Source organism: Amblyomma maculatum, chromosome 1, assembly GCF_055883805.1.
Source record: "Amblyomma maculatum isolate TAMU_Amacu chromosome 1, ASM5588380v1, whole genome shotgun sequence".
NCBI lineage: Eukaryota > Metazoa > Arthropoda > Arachnida > Ixodida > Ixodidae > Amblyomma > Amblyomma maculatum.
In genome coordinates, this window is record NC_139344.1 from 390,697,352 (window position 1) to 390,712,900 (window position 15,549).

Sequence of the window (15,549 nt, forward strand, 5' to 3'; positions counted from 1 at the left end):
GTCAGGTCTTGCGTAAGGGCAGCTGCCCTAGACCGGTTGCTTCATTTCTTTTTTTCTCTAATGTGATTTCAGTTGCAATTCCCTCGCTAAGACCGCATCACAGATAATAAAACTGAACATCGTGCTCTGTCTCCATTAAAACCTGTCCTCTTGATCAAGCATACTCTTCCATAGAGATCGGAAGCCCCACCGAACATTACTGTCTGTGTTTAACACATGCTGACTCAAGTGCCTAATTGCTCGTGATGGAAATATTTTCTGACAATTTCCGCTATAAACAGCGGGCGCCGCTAAGGCGATGAGAAGATGCGCAGAAAAGGGAATATTTTTTATGCGTAAAAAATGAAACACTCGACAATACTGCCTACGTGCGTTTGATGCATTCGACAGCGCACCGATTTCTTGCTGTGTCTTCGTTGGTCCAGAAGCCACAGGCTTATAACAAATGACCTTATCGTGTGAGCTGGTGTACTAACCAGGTGTGCAGTCGCGAACGACTGACAGATGTACCAATGAGCCAAGAATGAGTTTCATTCTTTTATTATGCACACATCTACACCGAAGTGACAACCCAATTCACAACACCAAACAAATACTTTTTTTTTCTTCGGGAGGAAAAGAGGAGGCGCAGAACGCCGAGGTAGCGGCATTGACGTGTCGTAACAGGACGCCAGCACAAAGGCAGTCACGACATACACGAGAAAAGCACGTGGTCGATTTCACGCGTCTTGGCACAAACAAACAAGAGGGGGGGAAACGACCAGAACAATGGGGGACGGACGAGGAGGAATGTTCCGTTTAAGGAAGTACTACATTCACCACAAGCTAGGCCGTAAACCAGCGGCTGCGACAACCAGCTTTCCTAGCAAAGCCCGACGATGCACCCACACCGGAGAGTACGATCCCTTTATTTATACCGATACCGAGCGGCCAGGTGAAACCAAAAGCGGGGGTATCTGTAGAAAAAGGTGTGTCCGCACCTAGCAACAAGTTGACAGGGAGGAACAACGATACAACAAACACCACGAGCCCGTCAGTACATTCAGCACAGGGACCACAAAAGGAAGTGTCAAATTCGCAGGGGACCGCAGGAACAGAAGGGAGGGAATGAAAAACAAATAAGGGAAAAAACCATTTACAACGCCAGCTTAGCAGCCGTGCATTCGGCGTGGTAGCGGCGATGAGGCGTCCGCCAACGAACTTGGATTCACAACACATGAAGCTAGGGTGGTCAACGACGAAAGTAGTCTAAGGGAAGCCTAGCCACGGAGGCGGTTGGGCTCGTTCTGGATGGCGGCCTCTGGTCCAGGAAGGGCGCTCGACTGGAAGACAACGTCGGCGGGGTTCTTGGACTCGGTGCCCTGCTCGTTGGTGACGACCTCCGCGCGGTAGCCGTTCTCATCGGCGGTGTAGGTGACTGTACGGGTGCGGCCGTCGGCCAGCTGGATGGTGTAGCGGCCCGTGACGCGTCCGGAGCCGTCGCCACTCTGCTCGTGCGTGTGAGAGCCCTCGGCGTCCTGGCTGGCGTAGTTGAAGGAGTACGGGATCGGAGGTCCGTAGTCCTCCTGGAAGCCACGCTGTGCAGCCTGCGGGCGGACACAAGCGAATAAACATGAGACAGCTCCTTCAAGGAAGAGTCTGTGCGTATGGAAGGGAACAGCAAATTTTACAAGCTGAGTAACGTGGCACACCTTGCCAGTGGTGTTTGTGATGATTAGCTAACTACTTCAAGATGTGACGCTGCTGTAATGATTTTAAAACGCATGCCAAATTTTCTCAAAATGTGTAATTATTTAGAGCGAACAGGGAAGAAACCATACAAAAATGGATCTAGTCGGCGATTAGGAGCTATGAAAAACGACTCTTGTCTTTCCTGTCCCAGATGGGCAGTGAAGCGGTTATATTTAACCGACTACAAAGTTGCTCAGGCAGAGAAAATGGTCCAGAATAAGGATTTATGTAAGAAATAGTATTTCGTTTTTTCATTTGTTGACTTGAGCATATGTCCGATCCATTTCGTCTGTTCAAATTTAAAATAATATCACTTTTTTCTCTTAAGATTTCGGAGGATTACGGCCTCGTCATATTATCAACATTAAGCATTTTCTGTCCCCTTTCCCGTACTTTCGTGACTGTTCCAATGGTGACATGCTGACGCCTAAAACTACGTACATGTTTTCATTATTTGCACCTTTCTTCTTAATCGCGGTTACTTTCCTTCTCACAAAGTTGCTTGCAGCACTGTCTTTCTAAAAAAAAAAATAATTTTTTCTAACTTCGAGTTCGCTCTGCAAGCAGTTGAATCCCCGTGTTTAGCGACACTGCAGTGCTGCTAAAGACACAATAAATGCGAAATATTAGCGGCTTTTTTTTCCCTTTAATGTGTGTTCTCTAACGCTGCAAGACGGCAGAAAGCAGTAAAGGTTACGTTGTAGAGACTATCGCGGCGGAGAGGCGTACTTTTCAGGTATGATCGTATGCAGATGAAAGTTTTGGGTTCTTGAACCTACCTGTGGTTTAATCAACATCATCCGCCTTAGGCTTACTTCCTTCATCATACGTAGTGACAACCTCTTGAGCAGTGAAGCAAGGCTAACTCTTCCAGCCCTCCTCTTTCTTTACCTCTCATTTACTCACTTCTTGTTTCTTTTATTTTCTTGCCCCCCCCCCCCCCCCCTTAAGCTTAGTAGTTACAGTGCTAAATGACAAGTGTGCTACAAACGGATAATGCGAAAGAAATGGACCAGCAAACTTACGGCAACGCAGATGCAGGCCAGGAGGATTACGAACTGGAAGAAAGAAACGCAAAGGTCTTTAGAAAAGGTAGTAGGGAAGGCATTGTGCAAAGGGAAACTTTGGGCCCTCGTATAAACCAGAAGATCGCTGCCCTCAATTTGAGTGATAAGAACTGGCTCAACTCTTGTACATAATATGAGTAGTTTGTAAAACGTAGATAAAAGAAGAGCGCTGATTACATAACTAGAAATTCAACGTTCTCGTCCAGTGGGCTTTTCTGTGAGGTGGACCTTTCAGGTTCATCTAGGATTACATACTTTTATGCTGCAAAATGTGGTCATGTTTGCAGATTAAGCACAGAAGTTTAGATGTGAATTGGATGTTTTTCCTGCATTGTGGTTAAAATCATGCAATATAACTATACTCAAAATTTTGTGAATAAATATTATTACGCTCAAAGCATTCGTTTTCATTGAGCCCACTATTTTCAAACAGCGGTTCCATAACAGCTTGCATTACCATGAGAAGTCATTTGACGGCTAATAATAATATCTCAACTTTGCAGTAAACATTTCTAGCACAAGCACTTTTCTTGAATTTGTGAAGTAGTGCACTTGTGGAGAAAAATAACTGTTCGTTCCGTGAAGACACAGTCAGAGCTTCACACAGCAGAATGATATTAATCAAAGAACAAATAAATGCCAATATAGTCGAAGGTGTAGTAGTATATGTTCACATCAAACTGTTCGTAGCCTACCCAGCAGATGCAGTTAACCAGTTTCGGTAGGCTTGAGAAACGCTTAATGTGTGGCATCAAGGTTTCGAACTACCATTACCATGAATAAGCTTATCCAAATTTCTCCAGAAAGTTAATTCTTCAAACCACGTCGGTTCCACTTTCGCGAACATTTGTACTCAATTAAATCAATAACGCCAGTACAAGGCGTGCTACTCCTGACAGCGACACGCGATGAGTGGACCATGCCGCAAGAATAGAATTTAAACCATCTGCAAGAAAGCCCGCATGCGTCACGGACCAATGTTGACGCATGCGCACCTCGCGACGGATGCTCCAGTCCGTAATCCCAAGTGAGCGCGGCGTCACAAGAACCAGAGGACGGAGCACAAATCCAGGGAGCGTGCATCCGCCTCCGTTTCCGGGGCCCGGTTCGCACTCACCTTATGCATGGTTACGGCGCGGGCGTCTTCTAAGGGCACACTGAGAGGAACCGGACGGGCACTGCGGGCTAGTGTCGGGATGAGTTCCGCCGCGGCTCATCTCCGTTTTTATACAGCTACGCCCGGCCATCGGCGTGCTCTTCCGCCGCCAATCAGACGCAGCCGACCTAGATTGCGCAACGCCTCGTCGCCAGCCTTAGAAGGCGTGAGCACACAAGTACGCGCTCACGCACGCACGCACGCACGCGGCGGACAATCGTGTGGAGGGCCTCTAACCCTGGCCACCCCTCTCCCGCGATTTCGTCTTCACCTTTCACCGCTCGCGTGCCCTTTCTCTGTCCACTCTCGTTTTCTAGGCTCGCAAAAACAACAAGGTCCGCTCCTCCGTGAGAGCAGCAGCGGTCGAGGGTAGAGGTAACGGCTGCAATATGCGACGAGAGGGCAGTCTATGCGCACGCAGCTAGCGCAGGAATGCTCCAGATTCAAACAGCACCCTCCTCCTCCTCCACCACCAGTAACACCGCTCTTGTTTTAAAGCTATCACGTCTCGCGTTTCGTTCTGGCGTGTCCAGTCTGGTAGAGAGAGGGAGTCGACCGGGGCGAGGGTCATCGCTGGAGGCGTTGACGCTCGTGCATCCCGGCCCAAGTAACCCGTTCACGGAGAGAATGATCACCCATGGGGAGACACGGCGAGGGACAAGCCGTGATTTTCACATTATCCGCGAGCTCTGGATCGGCGCAAATCACTTTTCTCACCAGCACGACATTCCTCGCTCGTCCTTGTGCGCGCAAGAGAGACTTCTCACGAGCATCACAATGGTGACAGCTCTGGCTTCACCAAGGGACTGAATCAATCTACCACTGAGACGTCCTCCCAGATGCGATAGTAATCTCTTCGCTTACGAAATCGAAATTTTAGATTTGAATGGTCTTTGCGGATGGAAGGGCAACGTTGTATACGCAGGATGCCATGCTTGTCCTGGATAGCTATACTGTCAAGTAAGCAAAATCTTAATGCAGATATTGCTCTCCAGGCCCGGTGGGCACTCGTGTACTCATGAACATGCAGTACATCTATTAGACCGTGCATTCGCGAAGAAGCGATCATGTCTGAAGCCCACTAGCTGCGCCGAAACCGCAATGATTAATGAATGAATTCGATGGGCTTGAATATTGTGTCATTCATTGTTCTCTTCTTTTTTATAGATCGCACTTGTCAAGTACCATATTTTCTCGATTCTAACCAGCTCCTTTCCTCTTTCTCTTTCACACACACACACACACACACACACACACACACACACACACACACACACACACACACACACACACACACACACACACACACACACACACACACACACACACACACACACACACACACACACACACACACACACACACACACACACACACACACACACACACACACACACACACGCACACGCACACGCACACGCACACGCACACGCACACGCACACGCACACGCACACATGCACGCATGCACGCACGCGCACACACTATTCTAAACAACGCCACCTCCTTCTTTGCGAGAAAGAGCGCGTCGACAAGGCTGCCAAGCGCGCTTGTTCAATCAGTCGTTAAGCCGAGGCGTCGAGGTCCCTAGGTGGCGCAGAATCCGCGGGGCGATCTCAGGCTTCCCTTGTTGCTGCGTTCCGATACACATGACAGCTGGCGGCATGAACTCCAAAAGTCGGCCGAAAGCGACCCTATAACTCTATCAGCGTGTTGTCACCTGTACCTGGAATAGGCAGCCATTCGGAAGAGCTCGGCAGTTTTGCAGGCATCGCAGGCTTGCGTTGTTTTGTTTGGTGTCAGGTGTTTGACAACCGTAACGGAAGTAGGAATAAGTTTGAAGGGGAATGGCAGAGCTTGGAGTTCAAGCGAACTGTAATCGCGGGCGTTTGGCGAAGATGTTAGCCAAGTTTGTATTCGAAAGCAAATGTTATTTCTCGCGGCCGCCTTCTCAAGATATCACCACGGAACTACGGGAGGAGGCGGCATTTTACATTTTCCGAATGTTGACATCTCCCTTCCCTTTGGGCATTGCGACCGCGAAAAAAGAAGAGGGGAGGGAGAGGGGGGGGGGTGCTTAGAATCGAGTAAATATGGTAAGTCTGACACTCTAGATGGCCCAACTTTACGTGTGCTTATCTCATTAGCATGAAATTTAGAGCGCTGGACGACTTCGTTCGTTTTGATTCCTTACTAATTACCTGTCTGCAGTGGTATGAAGTGAGCGCCAGTTATTTAGCCAAAATTACTTTCTCAGAATGACACGTGAAGACAAAGAAACGGGTTAATACAATGTGGGTGCTACTAGCAGAGAAATGCCTCGCCAGCTGTTTGGGGGAGTGTCATTCTTCCTCATCTCTATTCGTTAAAGCATTGCAATGTATGAATGCGGGTGAAGGAAGCCCGCAGTGACTTAATCCAAGAAAAGCATAAGGGCGAAAGTCGGAGGTCCTCGGTTGAGATCCCATGGGGACACGTAGTTATTTTTTATTTCCACTTTCTTATGACTTTCAGTTCATTCATAATAATGATTGTGCACTTTTTCTTATGAGTTTCAGTTCATTCTTAAAAATAATTGTGCATACTTAACTTCTCATTGATCAATGTTATGAATTTAAAAGATGGGAGCATTGTATTATATTTTACTTGGTTTCGGTTTGCCCCTCCTTTTTCTACCCTTGTCTGTGTATATACAGGGTTCCCTAATTTTTCTTTTTCTGGACAGTTGAATCACTGGGGATGCACTCCTCCTTCTACTAGGATACAAATTTTCTGCTTTCATATTCTTGATGTTTAACAGTTTCAACAATTTATATAGGCGCTAGACAACAATTTTAGAAAATGGTTGTGTTAGCCTGTTCCTGTGTTAAATGAAGCAGCCGCGTTTCGTACACAGGTTTGCGTTTGAGCGGAGTGTTGCATGTAGACTTCTGTAACTTTTCTTTTACCGAAGGCACCCTAAACAATTAAACAAAGTAAATGAAGTAAACAAAGTAAGCCATATCCGTTGATTAAGACGACTCTTCTCTAACTATCACGACTTGTATATCGTTCTGACCAACCAAACGTTCAGAGTATAATGATGAATATGGTAAAGAATTCACGTTCACTCTCCACTTTCTATGAATACGAATTCAGAGGAAAGTTTGAAGCAAGGTCCAAAAGAAGCCCGACAGTAATGTACGCCAAGGCTTCGCTCCGCGAGGCGTTATCTGGCTGCAAGCTGAAAGAGGAAGAGAGGCTATGAAAATCAAAATATTAAACGCCGGTGCCTCCAAAGCACATATGATACGTGGAGCTGCCTTTAGTGCAGAAAGGTGAACTGTTTCGTTGATTCCTAAGCTGGGCCACAGAAAAAGAAAAGCTTAAAATACTCAGCGGAGCACGCTACGCTCTTTTACGCCTTGGTGAGAGATCTGTTTTCTTATTTTTTTAAACACATACTAAATCATTGCTCGATTATTTCCATCCATTTAAAACTGAGCCAGTGCACTTTATAGCCTGAGCACTCGAATTGCGTTTTTGTTTGAATTTTTGCTTTGGCTCTTATGCCAGCCCATTCGACGTATCGATATGTGCTCTCTGGCTTTCCTGGAGTAAAACGGAACCCTGCGAACTATTTCAGCATAATAAAGTTATCTGCACTGTACTATCCGTGTTTCCTATCAACGAGTATAGAAAACAAATTTTTAGGGCTTTTTTTTTTTTTGCTAATGATGCCTAAGACATTCCTGTTTCACATGGTTTTGTCCACAACCAAGCAATGATATATAATTAAATTTTCTTTTCTCATCAGTTTCGGTTTCGGTTTCAGCAGCCGAGAGGTGGCTGTGATGTCAATATCCAATTTAGGTCACGCACGACATGACAAATAGCGATTTAATAATAGCCGACTGTTAATTTGGTGTGATTGCGGTTCACAAGGCGGGCTGACTTTAGCGTAGTAAGGATTTCAATGACAGAGGAAGTTTTATATCGTTGTGTATTGTTTATTCCTCACGTGACCTAGACTTGGCTTTGGCCTTACTGCCACAACTCGATTGTTGAACCCGAAACAAATGAGAACAGAAATTCGATGATAAATTATTCAGCGGTCGTACGTAGGCGCATATCATGTGGTGATCCGTGTACAGCAATGTCGTACGCATCACCGAAAAGGATAAATCATGAACTCAAAAATTAGGTGTCTGTCATGCCTTATCGTACTACTTCCTTCCAGAGGTTTAAAAAAGATTTGGTGGACACTTGTAGGTTCTGCCTTTAAATGTATGACTTAAAAGCGTTAACACCTCCCTCATGTTAGGCTGAGCAAGTGCATCCTCATTCACGTACAGTAAAAGACAAAAGTTTGCGGGACGCGGATTTGTGGAAAAACATTTATTTCTTCTATCCCTCGCTAGTTTGTCGTGCGATATTTTTTCTCTTTATCGGGCGTGCATGTCCTCCCGCGATTCAGCACCTTCACCTTATGCGGCCGACAGCACAGAAATATTTTTACACGAATTCGCGTCCCGCAAACTTTTGTCCCTGTCTCTGCATGCATTTTTCTACTTGTTTAATCACTAATTCCTTAATTAGTGCCCTTATTATCTCATACGTACTCCTTAGCCTACAGTCATACGCTATAACATTGAAACCACCAGACTGAGATATAATGCCCTGCTTTAACTAAGCCATACGAAAGTGCCAGCGTGGCCTACGAGTAGTCAGTCTGACTCGATATCCACGACGCTGATGGGGAAGGAGGTCGACTCGCATCAGAGTTCCAGTCTTAAAGGAGCTACCAAATTCGGCCATTTCTGCCAACTCGACCATGTCATGTGACTTCGTGACATCACAGAACCCGTCGACCAATTAGTTCCCGGCCGTGACACCTGCCAACTACCACCTGCCAGAAGCATTCTCATGATTTCTCGTTTGGAGCAACGGCCATGCCGACGCCGAAATTTCTGCAAAACGGTTTTCTAACCGCTTTCGTTTAAAAATTCTACCGATATTTCGTTCTCAACACAGTACCTCAACAATTAAAGCCTATTTTTCCGCTGAGCCATGCCTTTAACGATGTCGCTTTAAAGTTATTTCACCTTCTTTAGGGTCATCCGTCGCGGTCGTACCCCTTCCGGTGACATAACCAGTAAAATTCGCTCGAATATCATTTTTTACGGCACATGGGTACAGATAGCAATATGCTCTGGAAAGCCACCGCTTCAACTGTTGTGGAAGAGTGTTGTTCTGAACCTTTATGCCTCACTAGGCTGCAGCAGTATGTGGATCGGGAGCTTCCGGACGTGCAAGCTGGGTTTCGCAAGGGCAGAGGAACTAGAGACCAAGTTGCCAACCTTCGCTGGATCATGGAAAAAGCAAGAGAGTTCCAGAAACCCATCTACTTCTGCTTTATTGATTATGCGAAAGCGTTTGACTGCGTAGATCACAGCAGATTGTGGCAAGCTCTCCAAGAGATGGGAGTTCCAATTCACCTCATCTGTCTCCTCAGGACCCTGTATGAAGGGCAAGAGGCCACAGTCAGAACTGGGCATGGTCTTACTGATTGGTTTCCGATTGAGAAAGGAGTGAGGCAAGGCTGCATACTGTCGCCTTGCCTATTTAACCTATATGCAGAGTGCATCATGAGAAAGGCTGGTCTGGACGAGTCTTCAGCTGGAGTGAAGATTGCTGGAAAACGTATCAACAACCTTAGATATGCGGATGATACCACTTTAATGGCAAAAAGTGAAGCGGAACTCAAGAAACTTCTGATGCGCGTACAAGAAGAGAGTGAGAAGTTTGGGCTTAAACTGAACATTAAAAAGACGAAGATCATGGCGTCTTGCCCTGTCAAGTCCTGGAGCATCAAGGGACAAGAAGTGGAAGCTGTGACAGATTTTCTCTTCTTGGGCTCCAAGATTACCTCGGAAGGAGACTGCAGCTATGAAATTAGGAGACGCCTGCTTCTGGGAAAGAGCGCAATGGTTAGCCTTGACCGCCTAGTAAAGAGCAGAGACATTAGTCTGCCAACCAAGATCCGTATAACTCGTGCTATGGTCTTTCCAGTTGTGATGTATGGATGCGAAAGTTGGACTGTGAAAAAGGCTGACCGCCGAAGAATTGACGCGTTTGAATTGTGGTGCTGGCGAAGACTCTTGAGAGTTCCTTGGACTGCCAGAAGATCAAATCAATCAATATTGTCGACCATAAACCCTGACTGCTCATTGGAGGGTCAAATTCGAAAGTTAAAGCTCAGCTACTTTGGTCATCTGATGAAAAGAGAGAAGTTGCTGGAGAAAGCTTTGATGTTGGGAAAGGTTGAGGGTCGCCGGAGAAGGGGTAGGCAGCGAACGCGATGGTTAGATGGCATCCTCGAGGCACTGCAGATGAAGTTATGTGATGTTAGGAAGATAGAGACCGGAAAGCGTGGCGTGACATGGTCCATAGGGTCACGAAGAGTCGGACACGACTGAACGACTGAACTGAACTGATCAAGTCGCACTCGATGCTTTTGGGCAACCTGCGGACGCCTTAGTTTTCCGCTCCCACATACTACAACGTCAATTTCGCCACTATACACTGTGAAGAATGTGCCCCATAATTTCGAGTGCGTCCAGCGGTAGCACGCGAAAGAAGAGATTCGACGTGGCGAGTGGAACGAACTGAACTGGTTAAACTAGCCTCGCTTGTCCGCGAGCTCACGAGAGCCCATGTAGAGCACGCGCTACTTGCACTCTCACACGACCTTGCATTCATTCATGACGACGATCTCGCAAGAGATAGAGTGAAATTTATCGTCGCTGACTAGTCTTGAAACGATCGGAGCCCGTTAATCACAGCGCCGCTACAAATTACTATCATGCTCGTATTCCGACAGGGGCTGTTGAAACGGAGAGTTTTTTTTTTCTTTATACCACTGTTACGAGGCAGCAAGTCAGTAAACAGGCAAAAGGTGGCCGATGAAAATGAGAATAATTTAATGAATGTCGTCGGACCTAGTGCGAGCGTTCCTGCGCACGCTACTGCCCACTCCTTGTTCCTCGTCCGTAACATTACCTGGGGCCACCGAGAGATCGTTCCGGTCTTGGACAAGGAAGAACGACTAAGATGAAGAGATGCATGACTAGATGATGGCGTGACTATATGAATGAAAGGATAAGAGACGGAAAGTAACAACTTGCCGCCACGATGATGACCGGACGAAGCCTGGCCCAGGAAGCTTTAGGGGAGCAGGTTGCCAAGATCGGACGGCCTTGCCCCAGGAACGCTTCCAACAGCATGGGAAGGAGCGATGTCGTCACGTGTGATGACGTCTCGGGTCGGTGGGGCCATCCTGGTCGGCGCCTCTGGTCCGGTCTCTCCATGTCTGGTGGTCCCGTTGGTGACGGCTCGGGTTGGTGGGCCTTTGGTTTGGTCTCTCTTTCGTTGTGTCTTGTGATAGGGGAGAGAGACGGGGCAGTATAACATCGAGTCTGGCAGACTGAGGAACAGCCAGGCGATGCGTGCCAGAAACCCGCTGTCCTCGATGGATGCAGACGCAGGGTACCAAAGTGCCTAGGTCAGGATGGCATGGACGTATCCAGCACCCACCGAAATGTGAGGGGTGCGAAGGCAGTTAACAAAAGATGACGATGAGACGATTTTCCAGCGCCACTGCCTGCTCCTTCTTCCTCGTTCGTAGCAATATGAAGCACCACCCGACATTTGCACGCAACATGTTACTTCCCGACGCTTTAGTTATGCCTTCCTGCGCATCGGTACGCTGCGCGCTTTTCGGGAGGGGAACAGTGTCATGTATATTACTTGTTCTACCGAAACTTGCTGCCGCCTGCTGAGCGCGAATCGCCTGCGAATAGGGAAAGAGGAGCCGGTGAATCTTCCGCAGGCTCGATTCGTCTTGCTCCGCTGCCTCCTGTCTCTTACTCTGTTGGTCCTGGTTTGACTGCCCCGGTTTCAACATAGTATCGAAAACACATGCCAGTATAAAACTTAGATGTAAGCTTGTGATTGATTACTGGCCCTCGGCAAAAATATTTGCTTTAATAAAAGCTGGTTGATGAAACAAAACAAAATTACGGTTTCAACATATTGTGCTGTGGGCTATTTTTCATGCTATAACACATGCTTAAGCATTAGTAAAGAGGCAGCCTTAGTGATGCTCTTTTCACTGATTTACACAGCACAGGAGGCTATATGCGACACTGAACGTTCAAGCAATAATATTAATGCCTGTGTTCTGGCGCGTATTATAACTGAGCCAACTGGTATGATGGTGCTTCTATGTGCATATTAAAATTCCCCATTGACATTTGCAGTGGCTTTAAGAAACACGAAGTGCAGAAGCTTAATGCATTTTCCGTGCATTTCTACACGATAATACCTAGTGATTGGTGAAATAGTTGTAATTTGAGCCGCTTGCTTCTTAAATTCGGGAAGAAGCCTGTCACAAGTACAACAAAAGAAAGCTCTGTTTCATCCACCACAGCGAAGATTTAACGAGGATAATATGTTTTCAATTTTTAAACACTGTCATACAGCCAGAACGTACTGATGAGAAGGAGCGTGCCGATGAACAAGAAGTGTTTAGCGTTGGCGCATGCGTGTAGAACTGCATCAATCAGCCACCAATCAAGAAGCCACGGGTGAATGGCCTGACAGAATAGCATGGGCATCGACGCATGCCTAGTTGCTCATACACACAAATTAAGCAACGGTTGATTTTACAGTGACTCTAGAGAATCACACTATATTGAAATAAATAAAACGTTGTCTCCGTTATGGCCCTTCTCTTGTAGCATTTTGATGAACTTCACAGGACCAGTTAATTAAAATAATAATTCCATATCAATGTCTTCCCCGCGCTGCTTGTTTTTGTACGTAATACTTTTGAAATTACATGAAAATTCATCCTTTAACGCCAAATATTTCACTCTGTTCAAGCTACTGAGCACTTAGAAGTTTCCACTGCGCAATGAAACACAAATGTAGCGTAAAATATGTTTGAATATGCAACTGTACAATGGTAAAGTTTTTCTTTTTAATTGCAGGCTCAGAAGCTATTGCTGTGGTATACATTGATCAGTGCACAGCTCTTTTATTTCGTTCTGAACCGACATGACTAATGCATTCGAGGCCGCGCAATGTCCAACTGTGACATCAACTTGCTGCTCACCTTTAATTCCAGTCTCCAACGGTTGCTCCACCAGCTTCAGTTATTTGTCTTAGAAAAAACATACCTTAAAGTTATGTTAAAGTACAGTATATGCAATGGAAGGCATGAGCTGGTCATGCAGTGCGATAAAAGGATAAATGATTGTCTTTAAGGATAATGGAGGGAATTTCAAGGACAGGCAGGAGTAGCAGGGGGTGGCAGAAAGCATGGTGGATGAGATGAGGAAGTTTTGCGGGTTTCAGATGGACACAGCTGGCACATGGCCGGGTTAATTGGAGGAGTATTGGAGAGGCTTTTATCCCCTCCATTGCATGTGGTCGAGCTAGCGATGACGATGATGATAATTTCAGTTTGCCTGCTCTCCGAGTGCCATCTTGCAATAGCTTCATACCGCTTACTCGTCATCCATCAAGTAGACAGGGAGCTCGGAGGAATATTCCTTATATTCTCATTTACTAGGGTTGTGACAACAGCACTCTTTTGCGAACTGAATTGAATAGGACTAGTGCACTCGCACTACGGAATCGAATAATGATAGCACCGAATCGAATTCGAATTATATATTTGTATTAAATTTCCATACTTCTCCGAATAATCGTACAAAACTAGTCATCATCATCAGCCTGACTATACCCACTGCAGGGCGAAGGCCTCTCCCATATTTCTCCACTTAACCCGGTTCTGTGCTTGCTGAATCCACTTGACCCCTGCGAACTTCTTAACCTCATCAGCCCAACTAACTTTCTGCCGCCCCCTGCTACGCTTTCCTTCCCTTGGAATCCAGTTTGTTACCCTAAGCGACCATCGGTTATCCTCTCTTCGCACTACATGTCCTGCCCATGCCCATTTCTTCCTCTTAATTTCCACTAGAATGTCGGTAACTTGAGTTATTTCTCTGACCTACTCTGCACGCTTCCTATCTCTTAATGTTACCCCTACCATTTTTCGTTCCATAGCCCTCTGGGTTGTCCTCAACTTAAGTAGAACTCTCTTGGTTAGCCTCCACGTTTCAGCCCCATAGGTGAGTACAGGTAAGATGCAACTGTTGTATACTTTCCTCTTGAGCGATGCCGGTAAGCTGCTAATCATAATCTGCGAGTGCTTGCCAAATGCGCTCCATCCCAATCTTATCCTTCTTGTTATTTCCTTTTCATGGCCCGGATCTGCGGTTAATATCTGTCCCAAGTAGACATATTCGCCTACTACTTCCAGTACTTCGCTACCTAATGTAAACTGCTGCTCCTTCCCGAGGCTGTTGTAGATTACCTTAGACTTCTGCATATTGATTTTCAAGCCTACCTTTCTACTTTTCTTGTCTAGGTCATCAATCATTACTTGCAGTTCATCCCCCGAGTTGCTTAGCAAGGCAATGTCATCAGCAAATCGCAGATTACTGAAGTATTCTCCATCTACCCTTATCCCTAACTGCTCCCATTCCAAGTCTCTGAATACTTCCTCTAACCAAGCTGTGAATAGTACTGGGGAGATTGTGTCTCCTTGCCTAACACCTTTCTTTATGGCAATTTTGTTAGTTTCTTCATGCAGAACTATGGTTGCTGTGCAGCCACTATATATATCTTCCAGCACATTCACGTACGGCTCGTCTACTCCCTGGTTTCGCAATGCCTGTATCACCGCCGAGGTTTCAACTGAGTCAAATGCTTTTTCGTAATCAATGAATGCTATGTATAAGGGCTGGTTATATTCCGACCATTTTTCTATCACCTGATTGATGGTATGGACATGATCGATAGTAGAGTACCGTTTCCGAAAACCTGCTTGATCCTTTGCTTGATTGCAGTCTAAGGTTGTCCTGATTCTATTAGCGATTACCTTAGTAAATACCTTATACGTAACAGACAGTGAGCTGATTGGTCTAATTTTTAAGGTCTTTAGGGTCCCCTTTCTTACGAATGAGGATAATGTTTGCATTTTTCAATGGTTCCGGTACCGTCGATGACACCAGGCACTGCGTATACAGGGTGGCCAGTTTTTTTAGTACGATATCCCCCCGTCCTTCAGCAAATCTGTAGTTATCTGATCCTCTCCAGCTGATTTCCCCCTTTTCATAGTTTCTATTGTTTTCTTGACCTCGCCCTTCGTCACTGGTGGAACGTCTGACTGTTTTTCCCTACCGCCAATCTCATTACGGTCCTGACTACTTTGGCTACTGTAGAGATCTGTATAGAACTCCTCGGCTACTTTGACTATCTTGTCCATATTCGTGATGACGTTGCCTGCCTTGTCCCATATCGCATACATCTGGTTTTTGCCTATGCCCAATTTCTTCTTTACCGCTTTAAGGCTTCCCCCGTTCTTTACAGCATGCTCAATTTTCTCCATGTTATACTTCCTTATATCGGCCACCTTGCGCTTATTTATTAGCTTTGATATCTCAGCCAATTTGATCTGGTCTGTTGGATTGGAAGTTTTCATACTC

General features: G+C 46.1%; 1 protein-coding gene across 2 annotated transcripts; it reads right to left on the reverse strand.

The window, feature by feature from the left end:
* Positions 1 to 524: 524 nt before the first annotated feature.
* Positions 525 to 4,024, reverse strand: LOC146208530 (cuticle protein 10.9-like). Of its 2 annotated transcripts, none has more exons than XM_084587290.1 (3): positions 3,916 to 4,024; positions 2,757 to 2,789; positions 525 to 1,586 (listed from the first exon to the last, which is right to left on the reverse strand). In XM_084587290.1, exons 1-3 carry the CDS (start codon positions 3,922 to 3,924, stop codon positions 1,260 to 1,262), a joined length of 369 nt encoding a protein of 122 aa, XP_084443416.1. In that variant the 5' UTR covers positions 3,925 to 4,024; the 3' UTR covers positions 525 to 1,259. The 2 variants fall into 2 exon arrangements, with proteins under 2 accessions (XP_084443416.1, XP_084443417.1); XM_084587291.1 differs by lacking the exon at positions 3,916 to 4,024 and adding an exon at positions 3,573 to 3,702.
* Positions 4,025 to 15,549: the final 11,525 nt, after the last annotated feature.